Source organism: Nothoprocta perdicaria, unplaced genomic scaffold, assembly GCF_003342845.1.
Source record: "Nothoprocta perdicaria isolate Ctin4 unplaced genomic scaffold, notPer1 scaffold_13, whole genome shotgun sequence".
In the NCBI taxonomy this organism is placed as follows: domain Eukaryota; kingdom Metazoa; phylum Chordata; class Aves; order Tinamiformes; family Tinamidae; genus Nothoprocta; species Nothoprocta perdicaria.
The window spans coordinates 3,442,750-3,468,680 of record NW_020454427.1 but is presented as its reverse complement, the minus strand read 5'-3'; the positions used below and the strand labels follow the sequence as shown (position 1 = coordinate 3,468,680).

The window sequence follows — 25,931 nt, the reverse complement described above, 5'->3', positions numbered from 1 at the left end:
CAGTCTCATGGATATCCTGCTTGTTGTTGCTATGAAGGTTATGGTAGTACATACATTTTTCACATAGTTTCCTGCTGACTTGGAAGGGAAAAAGAAGAGACTTGCAGTCACAACTTGTTACTTGCCTAACTGGCATCTTAGACACCTTTCACAGTAAGGATAATTGTAAGTATTGATGGTTAACAAAGTTATGTTGTCCAAATTGCAGCAGTTAGACTTGGAGAAGGCCTACTACATTGTCTTCCATTCTCCCAGCAGTAAAAGACCACCTCTCTTGCGCATGTCCTAGGCATCTCCTGGGTTTTCATGTCCGAGTGTATCTGCTACTTTCTTGGTGGGATTATTCCCTGTTTGCGTGACTCTCCTTGCGGAGAGTCGAAGTGAACTCAGGTTGAACCAAGCAAATCCTTTTCCTAGAGGTTCAAAATAGTTCATTTGTTTTGTTTTTCTTTAATTTCCACGCATCTCTGACCTGCTGGTATCTTTCAAAAGCAGAAGTTCCAAATTTACATATCAAAGACTCCTTTCCTGATATTTCTGGCTCATCAGAAGCAGAAGATACAGGAAGTTGCATGAGAAATGTCCATGTAGCTATTACCCTGATTTCCAGAGCAGAAAATGGGAAGATACTTAATATAATTTTACAGAAAATGTGATTGTTTTCTGAACAGATTCTTTTCAGTCCCATCCATGCAAATGATACGCTAAATAGTTTTATATGAGAGTTTTACAGATAACTGCGACAAGTGGTTACCGTGACATTTTTATGGCCTGTTTTAATTAACTGAGGCAAAATCTGCTCTTCTGAGTGATTCATTTATCCTATCAACCTTTCTATTTTTGTAAGATTAAATCAGGAAGCTCGCAATAAGCTTCCTTTCCTGGAATTCCAGTTGAACGTTGTTACCCTTTGTTTAGACTGCATCGCTTATTCAGCTGATAAGAGCCCAGTATATTCCACTGGAGATGTAGAGATCCAGCACTTTAGATTGCTTAAGGAGCCTTCCACGTTTTCCAGTAAGTCAAGTTACTAGAAATTCAGGAAGCTGCTAAAAAGACATTCTGTAAATATGCCAGCATGGAACTGTATAGCAGATCATATACCACTACAAAGAGGTGTCTCAGCAAAGCATACATGCAGTTTTCTGTCCTTGACAACAGAGGCATCATGTAATTCTTACTACAATCACATGCTTGGGCCATGATCTGCTAAAAAACTATCAAATGACTCCTCGAGCTGGCAGACAAAGGCATGAAAAGGTCTAGTGACTAGATACTGATTCTAAGAGAAGCACAGCTCAAATTAAGGCACACATTTTAAACTCCAAATAATTTGTCACTTGAAAGGTGCCTTCTTACCTTGAAAGGTAAAATCAAGGGGCCTTCTTAAGAGAGGCATTGTAAAATGCTAGAGCTACAACTCCAAGCAGGACTCCTGAGCAAGGTTTGTGGTTTAGGCTCTTGCAGTGATGCTTAAAATCTGTGAATGAACAAGCATGTAAAAACACACATGCACTCCGTAATTCTGGACAATTTTTCCGAAATTACAGCTTGCTGTAGACCACAAATGAGTTTACACATAATCGTATTTGCTGCCTGCATGCTTTGGACATTACATTTGTTTTACTCTGTAGTACTCTGGCTCCTCTCGTATTTGTGAAAACTGTTTCGATACACATATTTTCAAGTTTTTAGAAAATGACCAATAATTTTGTTTACTGTTGCTTTTTTTTTTTTTTTTTTTTGGGCCTAGGGCAAAGTCTGTCCTTTTAACATATTTATATATTTATAAAAGATGAAGTAAAATTATATCTGTATTTATGTATTTGTAAAAGATGAAGTAAAATTATACATGCAGGAAAGGTACTCTTCATCCTCTCCAAATCTAGCAATATCTAGATCATTTAACTATTAGGCACAACCTCCATAAATAAATCATAAAATTGTTAATTAATGTGGGTGTTTGCAAAGGACAAATGACTAATATTCCTATTAACTTAGAGGGGGGCAAACTCGCAAAGCTTCATAAAATAACCTAGTGTCTAACGCTGATTATTGCAAACGCGGATCAAAAGAGGTGCTTATCAAAAGTGGAGCCAGTTTATTTCCAGCGTGGAACAAAGGACAAAGGACACAGTGTCTTGTCCTTTCCTTTGAGGTTTCTCTGTCTGCTCCTTTCCACTCCCTTTCCTGATGGGCTGCAGTGTCCCCATGCCTGACCTGTTGGCTGAAGCGCAATAATCAATTCTGGGGAACGTGTCAGCTACTTATTTTTATAACAGGAACAATGGAAATAGCATCACATTGTTACTAGAGGTAAAAGTGATTAAAAATACCTCCGTGAGGCTTTTTAGATCTACAGTCACAATGCACTGGAATTGATCCAGAACAAACTTAGGACTTTACAGGCACATTTTTTTTACAGGAATCAGAGAAGTTTGATTCATCTTTAGCCATTTAGGAATGCTTCTCTTCTAAAGCTGCAGCTATATGAATTGCAAAAAAAGTAGTTAGCCTTTTGATATATATATTTATTTTTTCACCTATTTCAAACCTCAAGCAAAACAGAGGTTTTCCTTTCTAAACCAGACTGACACTGTACATTTCTGTTTGTACAGCATGTGTATACTCAATTAATGACATACTAGTGCAGTCAGATCTGATTAGGAGCTTTTATTTGTTAACACTGAACAAATTACAGAGCAACATTCACACAAATCTGTGGCATCACACCGAGTTTGCCAATTCATATGTTCTGAAAATGATAGTGAGTAATTAAGTTTAGAATGAGAAGGCATTTCACTCAGTGTAGGTGCCATCATTACAAGAATACATGGAACTTGCGCATAGAGAAAAAATCATAATATTTGCCTGACTAAATAAGTAGTTTTTAGTTACTTTCATTAGCAGAAAATTCTCCAAAATTTCACCAAACACAGAATATTACCCTCACTGTTCCCAAGGGAGCACTATATAGTACACCAGTGCAAGTTACTACTGGTGCAGGGTTTTTTCTTTACTTAAAAAGAATCTCTCTGTTGATCGTGAACTTCTCATATCCAGGATAAGCTTCCAAATATAAGGATGGCTAAGGCCAAGATAATTCAAATAGGTGACTCTATTTCAGTGTTAGAAAGATCGGATAAACAGTGTTTGGTGCACTCAACTTTGAGACAAGCCACTCATTCAATGCCAAGTCATATTAGAAATTCATTTTGTTAGCTGACACATGGGGTTTTCATGCGGAGAGAACATTATGAAAAGCCTGGCTGTTCTAAGCATCCCTCTACTTTGATTTCTGGCATTATCAGCCCGATCAGAAATAGTAGGTACAAATGACCACAGGATAAAGCACCAGCTTTTTCTCCTTGAGAAGCTATTCTTAATGGCATGAGCATAGGAKTTTCAAATGAGGTGTGCTTGAGATCACAAGAACGGTCTGAAAAAAAAAAAGAAAATCCTGAAAATCCATCATCTAAAGGTACAGCCACAATCCTACAAGAGTTTGTGCACTTGGATTATAGTATACCCTTTAAAAAGAGTTGCATATATTTGCAAAATAAAATTTTGCAAAATTTGCAAAATAAAATTTACAAAAAAAAGCCCTTTCTAATCAAGGAAGATCATTTAAGATGAAAAAAAAAAAAAAACGTATTTCAAGAGAAGTAGACCCATCTTAATTGTCTGAGCTTTCCATTATGCTCTGCAACCATTATGTTCTGCACTATTTTATAGTAGCCACAAAACTGTGGCTCGGTCCCTATTTTCTCTACATTATACTCTGAGTGCTTTGATGATTTATACCCTCACAGAACTGATTGCTGTATAAAGCAATTCTAGCAGAAATTCAGCAGGATACTTGGATACCATTTGCTTCCCTGTCTGATTTACTAGTTTTGTTCATAACCAAAGATTCTGAGTTCTGGGTATAAACTGGCTTCATGAAAATATTGAATATTGAAATGTTGGCCCACTAAGTCTAATTCCTCCTAGAAACTTGAAATATTTGTGCTTTGGTTTCTGTCCTTTTCTGAATTGGACAACACTGTTCAGCAGCACATGACCATTCCGCTCTTCACTTGCACTGGGCGAAGAAAGAGTAGCTGAGGAAAACAACCAAGGAGGGCACTTCTTCCCCTTAAAATCATTATTGGTAGTGACCAAATCATTATTTACAACATATTTTGTATTATTACTAATAATTAAAAATATATTATTCCAAAATAATTTCCAAATAACTCTATTGACCTTATCAGCTGAGAAATTCCATGTTCTGTCTTCTTACAGCTAACCTCTCAAGATTTTTCAGGGTGTTTTGTGTTATCCTGTCAGGCCTTTTCCTAGAGCTGTCCCCGACCTACATAGGGGAGCTGAGAGGCAAGCGTATGCTTTCAGCACGGAGCTCAGAYAATGCAGCTTGCCAGGTCAGTATGACATGCAAGGCAGCCTTGAAAGATCAGAGAGAAAGCTGTGCAGATACACCTCTCAAGTCATTGCTTACACTTCCTGACTAAAAAATCACATCCCAGCAGCACAGCTAATCTTCAGGTTTCATAGACCTTCTGTATCTGGAAAAAATAAAAAAATAAAAAATAAAAAATAAATAAAAAATAAAGATCCTCAGCAAAGAAAATTGGCRCTATTTCTATGCTCTAACACTGCTCTGTGACTGTGACTCTGCTGAGGGATGTAAAGGCTCTAGTTTCAAAGGAGGGAAAGTCCTGGTTTGAGCATGAAAGGTGCAGGACGCCCTATCCCTTAATCACAGCTATGTCCCAGGTTGCCCTGAACTCTCTGAAGCTGTGATCAAACACAAAGYGTGTTAGCTCAAGGAGACTTTCTTTTGCAGTTGTTTGTTGCAATACTAAAGATTTTATTTTAAAATGTCAGTGGTTTGCTATAGAATGGGTAACCTTGTTGCCAAGAAGCTAAAACTGACTTACACTACAATTAATTGTTGGTATTTTATGGCACTATATGAGTAGCTCTGTAGTTCTTGCAAATTAGTAGGACTGCAGACTCCAGAAACGACCATCTCRATATCTATACTAGTATAAAATCTGCCTCATGGTGTTCTGCATTCATAGTAATAGAAAGTGAGGGAAGGGTTTACACCTTTACTTTAGCTGGAGAACTGTCATAAAGTATAAAAAAAATGCAAAAATGTTTGTTTTGATAAGCTTGATTTGTCTGATGTACTCCAGACAAAGAGGTTTAACTAAAAGTATTCTCTGGTCTTGACTATACATTTTAAGATATGAAGAAAAAMAGTCATTTTAGAATATAAGAGGACCTGAATCYTTTTGGCRTTACTAAAAATAAGTAAAAATAATTCCCAGTAATTATTTTTTTTKAAATACATAATTTAGATATTTAAAGCCTACTCTGCACTAAAGAGTTTGCTCTCTCAAGAACCCGCTCATTTACCATGCATCTTTGTAAAATTGTAGGAAGGTGAAAGCAAAACCTCAGATACAAACGAGCTAAAAAGGTAGTCCTTCATAATGTGACAGCGTTGAAATATTAATGCAAACTAACGGCTTTCCATGTTTCTTTCTTGTGGTCACGTAACAGAATACGTGCCTCTGTTTTAAAAACACGCGAGCTCCTATTAACCTGTCAGTCATTTCTACCGATCGTATCATATCGTGCTCACAAATAGTGTCGYGCAGGACTCTGCTTCTCTGTAACACGCTGACATGAAAGGAGAGACGTGGCGAGGAGGAGGAAGCATTTTTTAGCAAAGCGAGCCATCCATTTAGGATTCATAACCCGAAATTGAAGAATGATCACCCCAACAGTCCTCTCACTCCTCCGAACCCCTGTCAGGGCTCGAATCTCTTGACGAAGGCCAAACAGCCACTTCTTTCTGCCTGACCCTCTCCCCTTGCTATTACTGGCCCTCATTCAAGTCAAGATCACATTCATCTGGGTAATATACGCCTAATAAATCTTGTCCAACCGAGTTTGTTCTTGCTGGCAAGACAGCTACCTTCCCCCTCCACTTCTCTCGTCTGTCCTCAGACATCATTATGGGTGTTGACACTCGGGTGAGTTACTTAAGGTGCTCTTAAGGAACTGTCTGCATGTAGGCATCTGCTTCAGCTCCTGCTAAAAGGCAAGATAATTGCTGCTGCAAGCTGCTCTGCTCTGGCGATAGGCAAGAGCACGGCCACGGAGCGGGACAGAAAGAAGCAGTCGGATGGCAAATCTCCATTAGGATTTTTAGTAGTGTAATAATAACTTTCCCCAGTACATCTCAAGGGCTTTGTGAAAGAGGCAAGCGCTCCCTGTCTCATCCAGTGGAGAAAAAAGAAATATGAGAAAGGGAATGGCTAGACCAAGGTTGCCCAGTAAGTTACAAACTGGATGAGAGAGCAGGTATTTTGAATCTCAGGCCAGGGCTGTGTCATGAGCAGAACAGAGAAGGATTCAGATGCCGCCCTGATTTCCATGAGGCTGAGGTTGTTCCCTGGGCTTTTGAGCATGTGTTTTCCTTCCTTGTCGTCCCAGTAGCTTCTCCTGCAGTCTCAATAGCTACTGGGCAGGCTGTAGCCAGTGCCTCCCTCGATGAACGTTGAAGTGAAATTAGCCCTCACGGTGCCTGTGCTCCAGTCGCCACCGTTATCGGCCTTATGGAGTCAGGGGGTTTAAATGATTTCCTGAGTCCTGGAGATTCCCCAAGGCTACAACGGCAGCCGTCTCTCGCGTAATGGGTCAAATGGTCCAGGTGGAGGCATAGGCCTATTTCCTCCAGAGGAAATAATTTTAATGAAGCTGGAGTTCACTTAACTGAAAAGCCTTGGATCACATAAGGCACGGAGTGAAAGTAAGAGAAATGTTCTTCTGGAAAATAATTTTTCATTGTTCAAAGGATTTTTTTCATTGTTTTAAATATTTTTAATTACTATGAATAAATAAATAAACAAATAAATAAACTCCTCTTTCTTTCCTTCTACTCCTTTTAGCCCTTGCAGGGCACTGCAGGGCTGGCATGGTCTGCCCCAGGATATCGTGCTGAAAAGTCTAGTATCTAATATGCATTATAACAACATAGATGCTTCATAAACCATTTTTTCATCACTGTTTTGACATATTTWAGGCATCAGTCCCTCAGTTCCCAGGTACTTTAGTAGACAGCTTGCATCTTACAGGCTGTTTTTGTAGAGGAGACCATGATCTCTATGAAAGCAGATGTTTTTTCTTGATCAAATTGGATCTCTCGCATGAACACAGCACCCAGTATTGCTGCTATACATGGGAAACTTGAATTTTAAAAGGTAAAATCAATTTGCTTAAAAATGGAGAGGGAAGAGCTGATTAATTTAAGTATGATATAGTGTCTTAGGAACACAGTGTCACAGGAACAGAGTGAAAGTGAGAACATAGCTTTATAAAAAGCCTCTTCTTTCCCATGCAATACAAAACTTGCCTTTCTTGCCTCCATTATAGTCCATCATGAAGCTCTTCATCTTCACATCATTCTTTAAAATACATTTTGAGTAAAAGCCTCCTTTCCATTGCCTTCCTTTCCTACTTAATTGCATACAATGACTTATAAGCATCACTTATCACCACTTATAAGTGTCAGTTACAAGTATCACCAAGAATAAGCCTTTTTTATAAATTGGTGAATATGCAGAATTTAGTATTATGCAGCAACCATGAGTTTCACTATTAGAAACAGTGGCTAGTTATTATATTGTCTAGTTTCAGGGCGACATTTCCAGACTAGAGACTACATCAGCTACAAGCACTGATGAATTTACTGTATATGTTGTTAAAAATACTTCAGAAACATGCTTGTTTTTATTTTGCAGTTCTTCACTATGTGAAACAATAGCTTCTGAAAGCAAAGTACCTCTTATAAAGCTTATCTCTGAGGAGTGATAGTGCAAACACTCCTCGTCAAGAGGCCTGGACAATTACAGGCTCCTTTAAATAATTACTTCTCAGTGAAGTGCTAGGAAAGGCAAACTGAATTATTTCACTGACAATAGCTGGATCATGGACGTCCTTTGGACTGTGGCAATGCTGTACACAAAGACCCCAGCAACAGAGAAGCCAAGTGCAGAGCCAGAGACCTGGTAACTCCAGCCAAAACTGCCCTATCATCTATCATGCTGTTGCAGAGAGGATATTAATACGAGCGTTTAAAATTGCAATCATGTGTCTGACAATCCGGTGCTTGTATCAGCGGGGCAGTTGACTAATTACAAATTGGGACTTTTGTGTGCTGCCCTGTTTAGAAGGGAAAGGATGACAAGGGTACAGTTAACCATTAAGGCATTTGGGCCTTGGAGGGAAAACAGAGGACAATCAAGTCCTTATTATTAGATGCCATCCTGCGAATCAGTCCCTTATGCACTTACAACAGAAGGGGAATTCACCTTTTAAAGTGAATAATTGTGCCTGTCGGGCAATCCTTTACAATTGCTTTACCATCCAGCTGGAGCCCGTTGATTGCATTAAGGATAACAGCCCTCCTCAAAAACAATCCTCTTCGGTGGACTCCTGTAGAAGTCCCTGTCTCTGCTGGGTGTCTGGGGGCTCCTTGAAGCGCCAATGAATTAAAGAAATAAAAATATTAAAGGCCAGAGCTTTGAGGGTTCTACAGGGCTCTTTAGAGCAAGYGGGCTGAGGGATGGGGGTGGCTGCAGCCTGCCCAACCCCCCTGCCTCAGGTGGAGTGAATGTTTTACAGCTCATACAGACCCCGGCCTTGCGCTGCTCCGCTGAAAATACGCCTGCTTCAGCAGCCCCACAGAAAGAATTCGAAGTTAAAATGCAAGCCAGAGAGACATGATGTCTTCAAGGGTTGATAACGAACTAGAATCAAAGCCCTTCRCTTTCAGATTACCAGCAAGAATCTAATCCAGGTCAGTGCTTATCCTCTGGCATCTCTTYAGCGGTGATCCCGGCAGAGAGGCTGCTCCATCGCAGAGGCGACGCTGYCGAGAGCGGCCACGGAGGCAAAGCTGGCGTGGAGATTTCTCCTTCTCCAGGGAACACTGTTAGCTTTGTGAGCAGGAGAGATGAGCAGGATTGGCGGCAAACATAGCGTTTTAGCATCATCGTTCATGTGCTGCTTTACAAAGTGCCAGAGATGAGAATAAAAAACTGGGATTCAGTAGTGAGCGCTCCCCCTCTTCTGTGTCTGTACCACGTTTGTGCCCATAGCTGTATCTATACCACATTTATGCACAAATCAGCACTCCTTCGCAGCATCCTCAGGTAAAACTCCCTACTCTGAGGGAGTAGGGAGGTAAAATTCCCTACTTCAAATTCTTATTTTGCATCTATCACACAATCTCTCGCTTTCTGTGTTACTTCCTGATGCCCAACCCCTTCTCTCAGTCCAGATTTATTTTTTCGTATTGTCCAGTCCTTCAGACATTTCCTTTTCTTCTTTTTCTTTTCTTTTTTTCCTGCAAAGTATAGACAATTCTCTCCTTCTCCCAAAGCTCCCTTTGGGTCCCATACAAGCAGTTGCTGCACAGAGATGCAGGCGTGATGCAGGAAGCAGTCCAAGCTTGTCCGTGTGGTGTCRCACCTTCCATAACAACCCCTGCTCSACACCAAGGGAATTAACCTGCTAGTTGGTTTCTGGTGGCCTTCTAGCCCCAGCATGATCATTGCAATGGGAACATCCCAGCACCCGCATGCTTTCCCACRTGTTCCCACAGTTTTATTTTTTAGGACAATTTTATTAATTTATAAAGGACTCTTGTTGGAGAAACAACTTAATTTGTCTTTCTTTTTTCTATCATTCAGGCTTTAAAAATCACACRCAATTTGCAGCAGCCTTTTTCCTCCCTTGTCATGGTTATTCTGTCACTTCTTAGTCTAGCAAGTGCTTAAAAGTGTGGACAACGAGGACAGAAAACCAATTAGAGCAGGATTACCTTGTCTGGTCAACAGCTGGGCCCTAGCAGATGTCTGCCTTCCCCGTGCTAGCATTAACATTTACATTTTACGGGTTTGACCCGCCTTGTGAACATATGACTTGCCGCCTTCGAAAATGCAGGTAAATCTGACTATGCCAAAAAGAGCTGGAATGAGTTTAGATATGAAGAGGTAATTGATTAAGCGGGATACGTATGTAAAGTCAGCCTMAAAGATATAGTGCAGTTCCCTCCTCTTCTGCACTATTAAAGTAAATTAATGACCTGGAGCTGCGGAGGGGTTTCCAGAAACAACACGGGAACGGCCAACTCGCCACAGTTTGCAGCCTACGGAAGGGGCAGATGTTTATTCCTCAGCAAACTGCCTGCTCCGGCACCCGCTATATATACTCTGTATCTGACAGCTCTTAGTGCAGGAACAACAGCCCAAACTTAAAATAACAAAAGCGAGCATAAAATATGATGTTGGCTTAGAAGAAAAYGACCCAATCATAATCCATGATGGTATCCAGACATTTTCAAAATTTCACAGTCCTCTTTTCCATGCTGATAGCTTGGCAGTTACTCAAAAGTAGCTGTGCTGGTTTAAAGCCCTGAGTATGAGGGTGTACAAGGGAAGAAGCATTTGAAGGATCTTTAGAAAATACATGGGGGAGAAAACGGCTTAGGGGGTGACTCCTAAAGAAGGGAGCGATGAGGTGAGGTCGTGCTTGGCTATCGGAGAGCCCTGAACGTGGCTGTGTGGGGGTCCCACTAGGGAAAGAAACCAGTGGGCAGTTTTGCCCCCCTTGCTGGCACAGACGRTGGAGCTGGGCCGGCGTTTCCGACGTTTCCGACGTGTCAGGGTGTGCTGCCACCGGGCTGGACACCCCATGTGCCACCCCCAAACCGTCCCCGGCGGCATCACCGGGTCATCCCCATGGCGTCCCCGTGCCCAGCAAGGACAACGGGGCAGCTCCAGCTCTGTGCCGAAGGAGCAACGCCGCCCTGGCAGGCAGCACTCACGGAAGGAAACATTGGGGAAATAAAGAAATACATAAATAATAGCAGTAATAAAGTGAGTGGCCGCGGTGGCGCGGAGCGCGGGGCTGGCGCGGCCCGGACGGGCGCGGGGCGGTGCCGGCCGAAGGGGCGGGCGGCCGCGCGGACCCCCCGCCCCGTCCCGCTCCGCTCCGCGCCCCTCGGCTCCGCCCGGCCGCGCTGGGCTCCGCTCCGCTCCGCGCAGGGCAGCGCCGGGGCAGCCGCGCACGCCGCTCCGCAGCCGCGCGCACCATGATCCTCACGCGTAAGCAGCGGCGCGCCGGGACGGGGCTRTGGGCGCCGTGGGGCAGCGCCGTGGGGCTGGGGGTCCCGCGCCGTGTGCGACCCCCTCCAGGGAAGGGGAGCGCGGGGTTTCCCCCTGTCCGCTCCGCGCCTCGGCCCCGCGGGGCTCGTGAGCGCCGCGCCCGGGCGAGGGGACCGTTCGGCTCCCTTTTGCGTTTGGGCAAGTCCCAAGCGCGAGGGACGTCGCTGCGTTGCAGCGCTGCGTGCAGGCGGGTCGCGTGTCCCCCGGGGCGTCCCGGCTCTGGGAAGCACGCGAATGGGGAGAGTGCGGGATGTCCTTTGATCTCGGCCAGCAGTTGCAGCCGCGGGGTCTGTAGCAGGGCCGAGTGTCGCTCGCCGCGTTGCCCGTCCCGAGCCCCGTGCGCTGGTGCGGGGGAGGCTGCGGGAGCGGAGCTGTCCCCGAGCGCGGGGCAGTGCCCGAGGGACCCCGCGCCCGCAGGGACCCGCCACGCGGCCCCTCGGGGGCGCCGCCCGCGCTTCCACGTACCCGCGGTGGCTTCGTGTGGGCAGCCGGGTCTGCGCCTCCGGTAGGAGCTTCCAATGGAGAAGGGGCAGGGAGAGGTGGCCAGGAAATGGGACTGATGTCCCCTGGGCAGCGGGGCTCGGGTTACAGCCGCGCTTCGGCTGCGAGAGCCCGGCTGGGGGCTGCGGGGCGAAGATGCGGCTAAAAGCGGCCGTGTGGAGGCGGCCCCSCGGCCGCTGCAGGAGCCCAGGCGCCCGGAGCAGCCACCTTCCCCCGTCTCATCACTTTGTCTTYTTTTTTACAAAAATCGGCTTGTTAATCGATTTTTATTTTTCTTTATAGAAAATGCAAATCTGTTTTTAAACTATGTACTATCTTTTTTAGTATTTTCAAGGAGTAGTTGAAGTGAGATTGTGTCTTTTTATGCTTTTGCTTGCTTTGTGAACCTCAGCAGTCTGAAGGAGGCTTTTTGATTCTCAAGCCGGGGTCCCCGCAGCTGGTGCCGTAGCTGCCTCCGCAGGGCAGAGACGAGCCCAGATCGATGCTGCTGCTGGCACCTCAGAGCTCCCCGTGAGCTCTGTCCCTGCGGGTGGGAGAGAAGGTACCAGAGTTGTCCCTATGGACCGAGCTGGAATGTGTATATTTATATCAGGATTCCCAGAAAGCTGCCGTGAGAGGTGATTGGGTTTTACTTTTCTGGTTCTTCTAATGTATCACATTCCAGGCAATGACTTGTTGGAGGCCTGCGAGTTTATGAGCTCTGCAAATATTTAGAGATGCACGTTGCATGATAAGAGGTTTTTGTTTTGGTTTGKTTTTTTTTCTCTTCTCAGTATGTTATGTTTGGATTTCTTCAAACTAAGCTTCCAATTCTCTTCTGCTGGGAGTTTTGCTGTTGGCTTACAAACAGCCCTTCACCCTTGGCTAGTTAAAAGGAGATGGAGGAAGAGAACTCCTGTGCTTAACAGGATGGTCCTGTACTGTAAACAAGCACTTCTCATGCCTAGCTATCCTTCCTAGCAACAGGAAGGAGGAAATGGGGCTTTGCCAGAGGACCCTGACACGTTTCAGACAATGCCAGACCCACCCTAGCATTCATACAGYAGAGCCACAAGACACGGGGCGAGTAAAAATAACTTCAGATGTTTCCCCTTCCTTCCTCTGCATGTTGTAGAAATACAGCAATGAAGTGATCTGCAGCTCGCAAAAGAACTGGCTGCCTTGAGCTCCACTAAGGAGAGGGATGAAGTCCTGGGGAGCCTGTGCATCTTTACTGGCTAATATACTGCTTTGTGTGCTGGGTGGTCACTGCAACCTTGAAGTACTCATTCTTAGCTTTAAATGTGTGAGGGTGCTGGAGCATGTATATGGTACTCGAGTATGTGTAGTACTTGAGTGTGTAAGCTGCAGGCTTGACGGAGCCTGCAGACAGTGACCGGAGGTGCAGGGCAAAGGAACACTAGGTGCTCCTASCTATGAAGCAGTCATACATGTCCACTAATGCTGCTGTTTTCTGCAGCTGCAGTATATTTCTCTCCTGTCCCTATGCAGTAAGTGATTCTGACAGGGGCAGGATGTCAAGGTTGCCTTGCTTTTTGACTCCCAATCCCAAGAATAGGGAGAAATCTGAAGGTTGGTGCCTGCACGGTGGAGACAATGAGTGAGCGATGTTAGTTATGAGGAGGACAGGAAAATGGATATAACTTTTAACTTGTCTTTTCCATCAATGAATACCTTGCATTTGTTTTTGTTATTGCGGTTTTAAGGCCTTTTGTCCAAATTATTACTTCTTTTTCCTCCCTTTTTTATCCTCTTTTTTTTTCCCCATCTCCTGTAGTAAGGAAGCAGCACAGTCGCTGTTAGATCTCTGATGAGCAGACCCTCTGGAAGGGGCACAGGGCTGGACCTCTCACTGGAACATTCTTGTTCTTTCCACAGGAAACTTATTCTTGCTGATACAGAGTGGTACCTTATCCACACAGCATCCCCTTGAAATCCGTTGCTCTGTGAGCACAGAGCTGTTAACACAGAGCAACTTCAACTTACCTTGAAGTAACTGGCAGTAGTGAAATGCTGTAATTCTGCCCCAGTCTCATTATCTGGAAGTTTCATGTAATACTACACACTTTTCTCGAGCACTTCAGTGTCTATAGAAGAGCAGTGCTAAGCACTGTTATTTGTTAGGAGGAATATTTCAGTATTCGTTTCTGTGAGGTGGTTGTTTCCCTTGAGAATGGCTGTGCCAGAGGAGATGGGATTAGAAGAAATATTAAATAGTCTCTCTCCTAATAAAGACAAAATACAATGGCCCACTTATTGGTGATAGGGGATTTTTTTTTTCTTAAAGCCCCAAATGGTGCAGAATTCCTTAGACTCAGTTTTAAGCATAGTCAAATATATTTCAGACTCTCCATTAAAATRCTCTGCTCGGTGTGTGTCTGGGGGACACTCATGAGAGACATTTGCTCCAATTTTTGTCCTCTCTGAACTTGCTGAAGACTAGGGTTTGCRGAGAGATACATAACTCCTGTGTTCTTGCTTCTGGGGGCATCTGTTCTGTGTCCCTGTGGACCCACAGATTTAGATGATCTGCTGACCACCTCTCTGTCAGTATGTGCTGCTCATACCATGTGTTCTTAGCATAACGCTTCATAATGTGTTTCTTAACTTCTCTTCTTTAGGCTTTCCATAGTCTCTCCACTTTCTTAACCAACTCTTACCAGAAGAAATTAGGGAAAAAAAATATACATAGGGATGTTGCACAGAATAAATGCCAGCCAAGGGACAGAATGCAGGTATGAAGGGTTCTGTGGTAGAAGAGTTACGAAAAAACTAAACCCAAGAGCACATGTGGTTTTCATTGCGCTTGTCACAGCATGTGCCTTGCTTCAGCTGAGCTTGCCTCACCATCTCTGCTGTTAAAAATACCCACCTGACTTAGGGAAATAGGCTTTCAGCTGGGAATCAGGAGAGCCTAAGCCCTGTTGATCCGCGGCATGGCTCGCGCTGACGTGCGTGCTGGAGCCAGCRCGGTGCCGCCGGCGCGGGGCACGGGTTGGGCACCGGCCATGAAGGAGCCGCGCTCAGACTGCCAAGGTAGGACCTGCTCCCATGCAGGGCTCTTGCTGCTGATGGCTTTGAGGCTAGAAGGAGTAGTAGTCTCTATAAAATGGCTTTCAATGAACCGTTATTTTGCATGAACCTCCGTATGAACTGGTCCATACCAGTTGTTTCCTAGATCTGAGCAACCTTGGGTGCTTTCAGAGGAGGTGCTTGTCATGTTGGACCTGCTTGATTTTGCCCGCAGGGTACCCCAGATAGGGCACAATGGACAATTGCTGATGTTGGGCCTGGGAGAAGCAATGGTTAATGTTTGCCCTTTGGTACATGTCCAAAGGTCACCCTAACCAAGTAATTTCTGAGGGAAGAGAAGGTTAAAGTCATCTTCTGTTTCCAAACCTTTGGAGGAGGATTCGTTTCTCACTCTGGAATCTGTCAACATGACCTCGTTCAGAGGATTTGACTAACTGCTTTCTCTGCCCCAAATAATCCTCCTCTGAGACCACCCTGCGTTAATCAGGCCAGATAAATAACCCACATGTCCAATTATTTCTTAGGTTTTTTTTTTCCCTTTTTTTTAAGTCACTTGACTTGTTCCTCTTCATCTCTGAACCGTCTTAAAATTAATGGAGCAAGACCATCCTTAATGTATAAGAAGAATCCTTATTTAGCAGAAGAAACCCTGTCATGTGAAGCTCTAGTTTTGTGTTTTAAGCAAGCTCAGGTTTTAGTTTAGATTACATTAATTTGCTGAAAATGAGAGGGAGAATTAAAAAAAGGAATAAACAATGATTCTGGCTGACAGAGTACAGACCTAGTTTACAGTGCACTTCATGGTGAGATGTGACATTTCTTTAATGTCCCAGAGTTTTAAATACTTGAATTGAGCTTAAGCTGATAGTAGATTCACAGTAGCCTTCTTCATGCTCTGCCTTCATATGCAGAAGTACTTCTCAAAACACCAGCAGAAGGGCTTTCCATCTCTCCTCGGGTATCAGAGGGTTAACTAGCTTAAAACAAAAGCCTGTCCTGTTAGGAGTGCAGGTGGCAGTAGTGCAGGTGGCCTTGGACAATACCAGGCAGAAGCATCTTCAATAGCATGTGGGTAAATAGTAACTGGGATCCCTTCAGAGCGTATTGRCCAAGACACAGGGCGTTATCCCTGCGTTAAATCTAGAAGTGGATTTAGCAACAAAAGACTTTTGTTGCTTTCCTGAGCATTGTGGTTGCTCTGGCTCCTCCGGCAGAGGTGAGGACCAAGTCCCAGCCCTTTCCAGGCACGTGTGGCAGCAGCTCTGTCCATTCTCCCACCATTGCCATCCCCATCCTTGGGCTGCGGCTTAACGCCCAGTCAGACTGTGAAGAGAGAAAGCAAATGCTAGGTTTTTATTTTTTTTTTTATTGTTGTTAAAAATAATGAGGAGAACTGGGGAGCTGATCTCCTTCCTTCCTGAAGAAGAGACTCGTGGATTGACTCCCTGAAGGCTCCATTCTTGCAAGTTCACAGAGGCTCCCGTTGACTTCAGGGAACTTTGGCTCAGTCCCTAGGCTTTTTAAAACACTTTATTCAAATGCTGTCTTTCTTGTTAAGTCTTGAGCTGAAAAGCTCCTGGAGCAATTTTGATATGCTGGGCACTATGAAAAGGACATTCAAGTTAATTAGGTTTTGATTCACAGAAGCTGTATTGTGTTTCCGGGGCGAGCCAGGAAGGATTGATATGCAATAAAAGTGATTATATAACCTGGTAGAGTTGGTGGAGAGGGAAATTAAATACAGCCAACATACCGATATTTTGGAAACGATTCGTATGCCTTCCTCAGCAAGGAAATAAACAAATTAAAGACATAAACAAATTAAAGGGCTTACTTCTATTGATAAGCAAATTAAATGGCTTTCTTCCAGTGATGGAAGTAAGCCATTTGCTTTTTCCAAAGGCTCTGCTGACAAATGGGATTCAGGCTTCCCAGTTTTCCTCAGAGAAAATAGCAATATATCATCTTAAACATCTGTTTCCTTATTTTTTTCTTCATCTGTTCCCACACAAATTCCAAACATATTCCGTTTCTTCTCCCAATGTCCTGTGGTTTATACATAACATCAGCCACATAGTTACCGCTTTGTTGCAAGGCTCCCTAACTCAGAAAATCCATTCCCATGTTCAGCCCAAAGCCAGCAGTAACACAAGGAGCGTGTTTCTTTAGTCATCATCACATAGTGAAGAGATATTTCAGTAGCATTCCTCACCATCACCTCTTTCTAGGGTTTTATGACTAGAAAGCAGCATATATAATTGGTGCCATACATAATTTCTTTCCAGAAGTTTTTTTTCTGGGAAGTTTTCTGGTGAGAAGTATTTTTAAAGCCGAGCCTGCTTCCATATTTGCTTGAATTGGCTATTGAGGCAGGCAGAGTTGAGTGGCGCTCACAGAGTGAAATACAGGAGTATGGCAAAATAAGGCACTATTGCAAAGATTAAATYATGTTTTAAAAGTGATAGTGGAACAAAAGGAGCCTACTGGAAAACTGTATAGTTCACTACAAAACCTTTCAAGCTCCTCAAGCTCTTCAGCAGGGCAAAATCCATGCCTGTAGTAACCTTGCCTCACTGGTGCTTCCAGAAATTCATCCTTAGTCAAATTAATGCAATAAAGTTGACTTAACAATAACATTTTTAAAGAGTGTTATAAAATTAGATTAATCTATTAGAAGAAGAGATTCCAGAAGAGTTTTGATTTTTGAAGAGTTTTGATTTTTATTTTTTACCTTGTTTATATCAGTCGAACGTTTATTGACAGATTGACCAAGTCTCCGTGTTTATTTTAAGGGCTTTAGCTTTATAAAATGTTGTTTCTTGTTACTCAGCAAGTGCTAAAGAAAGCAAAAATGCAAGCACAGGTTTCTGTAAAGATATTCAGCACCAAGTTAATAATGCTGCTTAAATAATATTCAGCTATATAGGTTTGAGGGGAAAAAACATACTTCTGAAAAAGAATTTATTATTTTCAAGCTACATCCCATTTCTTCAAACTGAAAACCATCTAAGGGCACATGAATATGGACACATAAACAGGCTAACTGTTGGGAAGTGATGCTGTCCCTGCTGGGAAGGCCTGCAGGCAAATGATGAGTTACCCAGCACTGACTTGCCCATTTTCAGTGCGTGGCCAACTCATTTTTATACAACTACTATAGAACAATTTGCTGCAGATTTGTCTCAGACTCCTCATTCTTGTTCATGTATATGTATATGTAGACTGAGTGGAAAGAATAATTTGATCAAATCTAGCATTGGGACTGTGATTCCTACATCAGGAATGTTGTTCAAGCCCATGGAAGAACGACAGCTTGTACTTGCACAGTGCAGCTCTGTCCCACGAAGCTTTCCGAGTCTGAAGCACAACTAACATTAAAAACATGATCCAGAATGACCCCAAGCTTCTCAGCAGCTCAGCTCYGTGTTTTGGAAGGGACAGATTTTTCTTCTCATTGTAGGTTTTTAAAACCCACTGATGTAGCACAGCTGAAGGGTGAGAAGAGTAGAGCTGACGTGTGGAGGTGCTAATAGGGACATAAAGGTGTCTGAGTTGACTCRAGAGGAACCCACCTCCTGGAAGAACCACTCGTATTATGTTTAGCTCTTAGATGGAAATGAGACTAATACGCGGYTCCATGAAGATGCATCTGGCTTGTGCTCTGAAAGTACCAGTGCTTAAGTTTTAAGTTACCTAAAGGGAAGCAAAGAAAACAAAGCAAAATCAAAATATAACTTAGAAGTAGATTTCTCTATTTCTGCTGAAATTGGAAGCTGACTATTACATTTTTTGCCCCTGGAAGGACATCAAAATATGCAGCTTTTTTGCTTTATAGTAAGATACCATCCAGACCAAGACCGTTCGTATCGTGGATTTTCTCATCTGTAATTGTAGCACTGACCAGGGTGTGGATTGAGTTGAGGTGTATTTGCTATGAAGTTTTAAAACTATACCCATCCRGCAATACAAAAGAAGGTAGTTGGGAGTTCCCGCTTTCACTTACTACTCTGGAGAAGATTTGGGCCCTCCTACCCCCCAGGAAGTGGGTAAATAAGGACTAATGGCTCCCAACCCTGCACAAAAGGACCTCCTACCCTTCATTTAAACATGCAGGCCTGCTTTGTGAAACAGGCTAGCAAATAAAGCTGTTTCCAATAAAAATTTCCTGTTTCCTCTTGAGCACACTTGCCTGCTGTTTGCTTATACACCACCAAAGAATAAAGACTTCATTGTGCCCCTTTTTTTTTGGTTTTGCTTTGTTTTTCTGTCTAAGAGAATTTCTTGTGTATCAGGACATTTGAAAATAATAGTGTGATTTCTGTCTTAGCAGTAGTTCTTTCATAAGAGAAGCTACTGCTGGGGGATAAAAAGCAGCCCTGGACATACGTCTGTCAAGCTGCACATACGTTTTTGCCTGGAATGTATACGGACTTATAGTTTATTGCAGAGATTTTAACTGACTCTCTTGTCCTGACTGGCTTTAAGAAGGAATYGACCCTTCAGGAGCAGAGAGGGCTCCCACTCTTACCCCTCCTCATCCCAAACACCCTTGTTTATGGTGACAGGGACGTGCACGTACTGCCTGYGTCTGCTGGCCTAGGCATCCAAGGCTGCTGGGAAGCCAAGAGCCGGAGGGCCGAGGCTCCCGAGTGGCAGGAAAGCTGCTATTTGGGAAGTGTGGGAATAAGCTGCCCCTCCTCAGAGGACCTGAGTGTTTTGCCTGGTTCCCGTTTCAGCTATCTTAGTTTATTCTCAAAGGCAGATTACAGTTAGCTTGTGAAAGGGAACATTTTACCTGCCCGAGCTTTTAGCTCTTTTAAGTCTCCATTCTCTTATTTCAGGAAGGCTGCTGTGTGTGCCGAGGTTACTGCGTTGTCTGTCAGCAAATTAATACTGCCTTTAAGTGCTCGGTGCTGTCTTAAACCCATCCCTAGCATGGGATAAGCATTCAGCATAAGCTGAATGAATAGCAAGTGCACTGGTGTTTTATGATTCTTTGCCACTCTCGTGGGCAGCCAGGAGCAGCTTAGTTATTTCCCCACTTAAAGACCCAAACCCTTTCTTTCTTGGGGGATTCTCAAAGCTGTTGGGAAAGACAAGTATGGTCCAAAAATCCCAAAGGCACCTGATATTTCTGTGCTTACACAATATGACTTCTACATAACTTGCACATGCATTTTCAGAAAAGATATCCACAGTTTCATTGGGAACTTTAAAACTACTTGATAAATGCATATTTATGGTTTTATAGCTCTGGAAGCATTTTACAGGTCAGATACCTGGGGTGCTCTGCAAAGGACCTGTGGACAAACATTTAAAGTCATTTAAGAGCCATGTGGTAGGTAGGAATCTGACACTTCTGTCCATTGCACTGTGGGCATCTAGCTGCTTATTTCAGAAAACAAATACTGGTTATTGGGAATCAGTTCTTCAGTTTGCAATCAGAAAGAGCCCTTATAAGCATCCTTTAAAATTAATTGCAGAATGTTTTAGTTGCATCTAATATAGTAATATTCTGTTGTTTGGTTTTACTGTTATTAGTACACCTTTATTTTTAAAATCTATTTTATGTTCCTTTTTTACCTTGTTATCTTTCCCGTATACTTCCAGAATCTACCAAAATTAAAATCCAATTTTAAGCATAACTTTAAAATTCCTTGCAGTGAAGAATGCTTTTTCTTAATGAGTAGCTAAGTAAATATGCCTGTACGTGCTGGCTCTCATGTGGTCCCATAGCCCAAAGCTCAAGCAAACACAGGTTGCACAAACGCCTGCTTGTCGACTGCAGCGAGAGTGGGTTTCAGGCTGTTTATTTATCTGGAATGCTGGGCTTTGGCTCACCTTAAGCCCTTGGTTTGGATATATATCTTAGCAAAGCAGTTTGGCAAAGCACGCATATTCTAACTCTGTTGTAGCTAATTAGAAAATTAAGGGAGGACTGCTGTCATTTTGGAGACCCTGGAAGATGTTTGYTGTTTAATCTGATTTTAGCTGTGTGCATATACCTCCCTGGGAATATTTCATAACATGTGGCAAAATCCCAGGATATTTTACTTATGTTTAGTTGGCTGCTTGCTGCTCTATGTGCAGTAGCCTGTGTTCTCAGTAGTCATATTAAACTCAGTGCACACAGTTCTGCAGCAAGCAGCAACAGTCCTTTGGCAGTCCTGGAAACAGCAGCTTTGACACCTATCCAAGTAGGTGGTAAAATCATCTAGTCAGTTGTACATAATTAAGCTTTTCTTTTCTGGTCCATCAAGAAGAGTGAATATAATCAAAGCTGAATGAACTTTAAGAGTTTCTGACTGCTCGCTGTCTGATCTAAGTAGGGTGCTAAACAGCAGCACTTTCTTGAATGAGCAAATTTATCCCYGTCGATTTCCTGGACATTTAGAGAATACTCTAAATACTTTTTACATTTTTCTAACTTGTAATCTGATAAGATAACCTTTTTTTTTTCTCCTGCTTTTATTAGGAGATAATTTAGAAGTAGTTTATTCACAAGCTGAAATAAGCCATGCTCAGAATATTACCTTTCTTTTAGTGTCATGTAGGTATATGGAGATGCAGCATTTGAATTTCCTGTGATACATCAAGGAACCCATAAATGCCTCCAGYGCAGCCCAGGTCTCACCAGGCAGCAAATGTACCCTGGGGTGAGCTGCAGTGCAGTGTGTCCGTTGTCCGTAGGCTTGGGTCCATTCACACTGTCAGCAGGATCTTAAAGCACGGAGTATTATAAACCCTGCTAGGGATTTCTGACAAGATCTGAACCTCTGCTGAGAGGTTCGTATGGTTTAATGAGCAAAGGCTGCTCGTGCTGATGGTAGCTGTGGATTCGCTAGTGCCCACAAAATCTGTGCAGAATGATCCCTAAGTCTTGCAGTCTTTATCTGTGTCTTTAGTTTATTAAAGCTTTAGTTTATCAAAGCTTTATCTGTGTCTTTATTAAAGCTTAATTAAAGCCATTAAAGTAATGGGTGTTTGATAAAACACAGGTGGCATTTGCCAATCTAGATGAAGTTTGGTGGTGAGAAGGAAAGCAAGGAGGGAACAGGGAACCTGCGTTTCAGCTGGAAGTAGCTAAATATTTCTCTGTTCTTTTGGTAGCAGGAATAAAAGAAGCGGTAGAAAGGAAGTTCTTGTTTTGCAGCTCACTAACCCGTGGTGCCTTGTTTCTGTTCTCTTCCAGAAATTGAGGCCAAGGAAGCTTGCGACTGGCTGCGCGCYGCAGGATTCCCCCAGTACGCCCAGCTTTATGAAGGTAGGCGCCTGGGGCTCCACACGTGAGCCTTTGGTGGCATCCACGTGGAGCAAACACACTTATCTGCAGCTGTGGCGCTCAGAAGCCCTCTTGAAGTTTTACATTTGCTCTGGGTTTCTGATTTAGTGTGAATCTTCCAGATATTCTTACAGCATGAATCATATGTTAGCAGCATTGTACTTTCCCTGTAGTTAAAAAACAGATGAACTATGTTTTCATGCATATGACTATCCGTAGCTGGATTGTTTTCATCCTAAAGGTCCTTTTTTAGTATGTATGTTACCATTTCATTTTTTTCCCTGCCTACTTTAGTATTACTTGTGTTATGGTGCAACCATTAAGCACTCTTCCTCTTCATTTTTATGAAGCAAACTCCAGCTGCTGCTTGTAAGAGTGAGCATAGAAAGTCCATTATTTACAGTGAATAACTGCTGGAGATTACAGCTTACTGCCTGAGCTGACTTTCATGAAAGATGATCTCGTTGAGCTTTGATTTGCAGCTGCATTGGCAATATGAGATGATAATAGCACTTGCAAAAGCAGCACTTTGTTTCCCTTTGCAGAAATGAAGTTTCATTTTCCYTTTTCTCCTTTTTGGTACCACAAAAGTGCCAAGGACAGATTTTCTTGGGATGTAGAGTCAGGACTTCCAGTCTTTGTTCAAGCTGGGAGCAAGACTGACAGCTTCAGTGTGTGGGTTTGAGGGTTTCACACTGTGCTGGGGTGTAAGTCTCGTAAGAAATCCCTTGATTCAGAATGCATGTCCTGCCTATACACGCTCTAAACTTGGATGAAGTTCTAATTTAGGACCATGTCCTGCCAAACATCAGAAGGATGACAGAGGTGAGAGCAAGATCTTGCTCACTGGCGAGAGAGCCCTCCTCCTATGAAAACAATATCCCACTGTCCTTTTCAAGCCTCTCTGGCAACCACAACAGCAATGTAAATTAAGCATAACAAAAATGGGATTTGTAGAGATTATCAACTTCTGGTCACCCCCCTCACTTAAGTCTTCCCATATGTTTTCTTGTGGGCATTTTAAGGTATTAAGTTTCTCAGAGGGAAAGCTTCTCACATGGGGGAAAGCAGTAGTGGCAAATGCCATCAGAATGTGCTCATGTTCTCAGCTTGCAGTTTGAACTTACAGCAGTGAAAGGGTGGCCTATAGATTGGTGAGGTGACATACTGGAGTCCTGAGAAGTCACCTATAGGCAGAGGTCCCAGGCAGTACCCGTTTAAAAGGGGTAGATTTCTGTGGATTTTGAGTAGATTTCTATGGATAGATTTCTGTGAGTTTGTGTTAATTCCCCTGCTTTTATAATACTACAGTTTTATATAGAATAGCCTGGATTTCTTGTGTTTCCCAGGGTAAGTTATTATTTGTTTATTCCTCAGGAAAAAAATAGGGAAAAAATCTTTTGTCAAATCTTCTGTCGGTCTAAAGAACATAGTGTTATCCACCTTACCACCCACAAATTAATATCAGTCCTATTCTTTTCATCATTGTAGCTGACTCTTCCCTGTTCTCTGGAGACAGAAGTCCTTCATAGGCAGTCACTCAGCCCAGGAAAGCCGAGTGCCTCTGCAGCAGTTCCTGCAGAGCTCGTCCTTCTGCTGCTGTGTGCATTGAACACCCAGTGGCTTTGGTGGGAGTTTTGCCTGGGCAAGGAATGCAGGATCAGGACCTGTMTGACAGGGAGGAATCTGTGGAGGACAGTAAATAATATATCTCTGGTTGCTGCTTCAGAGCTATAGTAAATTTTCAGCACTCTGCCCACATTATTTCCTCCTCCTCCTCACTCTCCCAGTTGTTTATCTAAATAATCTTCTGAGGAAAGGAGGCAGTACGGGCCTCAGCAGCTTGACTTTCTTTCATTTCAGTCCATATCTCATTAACTTTGTAACAGTGTCAAACATCTAAATAGCTTGATTAACAGCCAAGGAGTTTTTGTTTTTCATTCTTTTCCAGAGATTGTGGCTTCACTGACCTTTTTCCTTTAATGTGAGATATTAGTACTTTGATGGAGATTGGATATTTACTTAAAATAAAATGAGCCTGCATCAGTTTCAGCCACTGATGTGAGAGAAGGGGATGCCATTTGCATCATTCTTTGTCACATTGTTTCATCTAAACTTTGCTGGGTTTCTTTTCCCATTACGGACATGAACTTTCCATTATCAAAGCTGTGCGACAAAAGCTTTTACATGAAAAGTAAGCATTTTTTTTTTCTGGCATTTGTGATATTATGTGTTTATCTTAGAAGTGCCAGTCACTTGCATCTTCCTGAGCTGAACTGAGGCAGCTGGTTGTTGAAATAATTTGCCACTGGGAATAAGTCTTTTTGACTTYTCCTCCGTCTCTATTCCTGCAGATCTCCTGTTTCCCATTGACATCACTTTAGTCAAGCGAGAGCACGACTTTCTGGACAGAGATGCTATTGAGGCCCTATGCAGGTATGTAAAGAAAATGTAAAGAGCCTCTGTGCCAAATATTGTGTACTTTTTATTAACATTCTTTATTCGTTTTTATTACGGACTTCCCACATGGAAGCAGAGCTGTGCTGGCTACAACACAGGGAGCAACAAGACTTGCCTGTGTTTTGTGTCAGTGTCATAGCACTAGAGCCCCAGCGTTGCCAGTCTTGGTGTAAAAGCAGTAATGACGGACTGACAGACAYCAGTCCATCAGTTACCTTCACTGGTGTGAGTCCACAATCTCAAATTGCATAAATACCTTTCCTTATCTTCTGTTGCCTGGATGTGAACGCAGTTTGCTGCCTCTCTCCCTCACTGTGGCAGTTTTCCAAATTGCCCACAAAATGACTGCTGTTGGATACCACATGTACAGTGTCTGCAATTCTAAATGTGAGGAATTCTAGAGAATTAAAAATTCCTTCTCAAGCCATGACGAGGGCTGCTGTATTTGGATGAAGAAGAGAGGAACTGGAATTTAAAGTTCTTCAGAAATATTGGCAAGATTTTAAAGCTAAGAAAATAGATTCATCAGCCAGTCTTTGGGATGGGATAACTCTCATTAATGTGAAGTTCAAGGTGTGGTGCAAGGCATCTACTCCATTAGTAATGAAATGTGGTGAGTTGATCTGATGATTTGTGTGCTCTGAAACTTGTGAAGACACTGAGCAGAAAGTGTGGTGGTGTGAAGAAGGCTGGTTCCCAGAGGAATGGTCTTCCCTTGCCAGGAAAACAAAACACAGTCAAGCCAGCGTATTTTGGATCCATTGCCACRGAAGTACTTTTTAACCTGAGATTTTTATTTCTCTTTTTTTTACCTGAAAGCCTAACAGTTTGGGGGTGGTTTGCATTTTCAGCATGGAGTGTAATGAGCAGTGTAAGCAGCTGATGGTAACAAACTACCRAGTCCTCTGCACTTCCTTCCTGTGCTGAGAATGTGTTTTCTGTGTAACAGCCCTGGTGCTATTAGCAGTCCTAATTGTCTTGGTTTAATTAATGCGTGACCTATGGCAGGAAAAAGTCATTTTGAAACAGACAATAGAAATTACAGTAACGGACTGTTTTTTTAAACTTGAAACATTTTGAATTGTGTTTTACCTCTGAGCATATGTAAATTATTGTTCATTAGTATTATCAATGTGAGCAGGAAAGCTAATATATGTCTTTCAATATAGCTTATTAACAGGCTGCATTCTGCAAAATTGTGTCAGTAAGTCATAAGGTTTTCTTAAAAAAATTTAACTACAGTGTAGTTTGAGACTTGGTTTACAGAGATAGTTTGTTGGGCTTGGTAACAATAGAAGATAAATGGTTAAAAAAATCATTGTGTGATACATATGAGGCCATGATGGAAATCCTGTTTAGTCTCCTTATATGTAACTAGAAAACTGCCACACAGCGTAAGCAAGAGG

At 42.9% G+C, this 25,931-nt stretch overlaps 1 protein-coding gene across 2 annotated transcripts in view; it reads left to right on the top strand.

Annotated features, from left to right (window-relative positions):
- Positions 1 to 25,931, top strand: part of DLC1 (DLC1 Rho GTPase activating protein) — an 87,992-nt gene that overhangs the window by 42,715 nt on the left and 19,346 nt on the right. The window contains exons 1-3 of one of the 2 annotated variants that reach the window (XM_026033504.1): positions 11,134 to 11,189; positions 21,976 to 22,047; positions 24,420 to 24,501. In XM_026033504.1, coding sequence (XP_025889289.1) covers positions 11,177 to 11,189; positions 21,976 to 22,047; positions 24,420 to 24,501 — 167 coding nt within the window. In that variant the 5' untranslated portion in view covers positions 11,134 to 11,176. Of the gene's footprint in view, positions 1 to 11,133; positions 11,190 to 21,975; positions 22,048 to 24,419; positions 24,502 to 25,931 lie in introns of those variants that run through there. The other variant, XM_026033503.1, reaches the window with a different exon arrangement.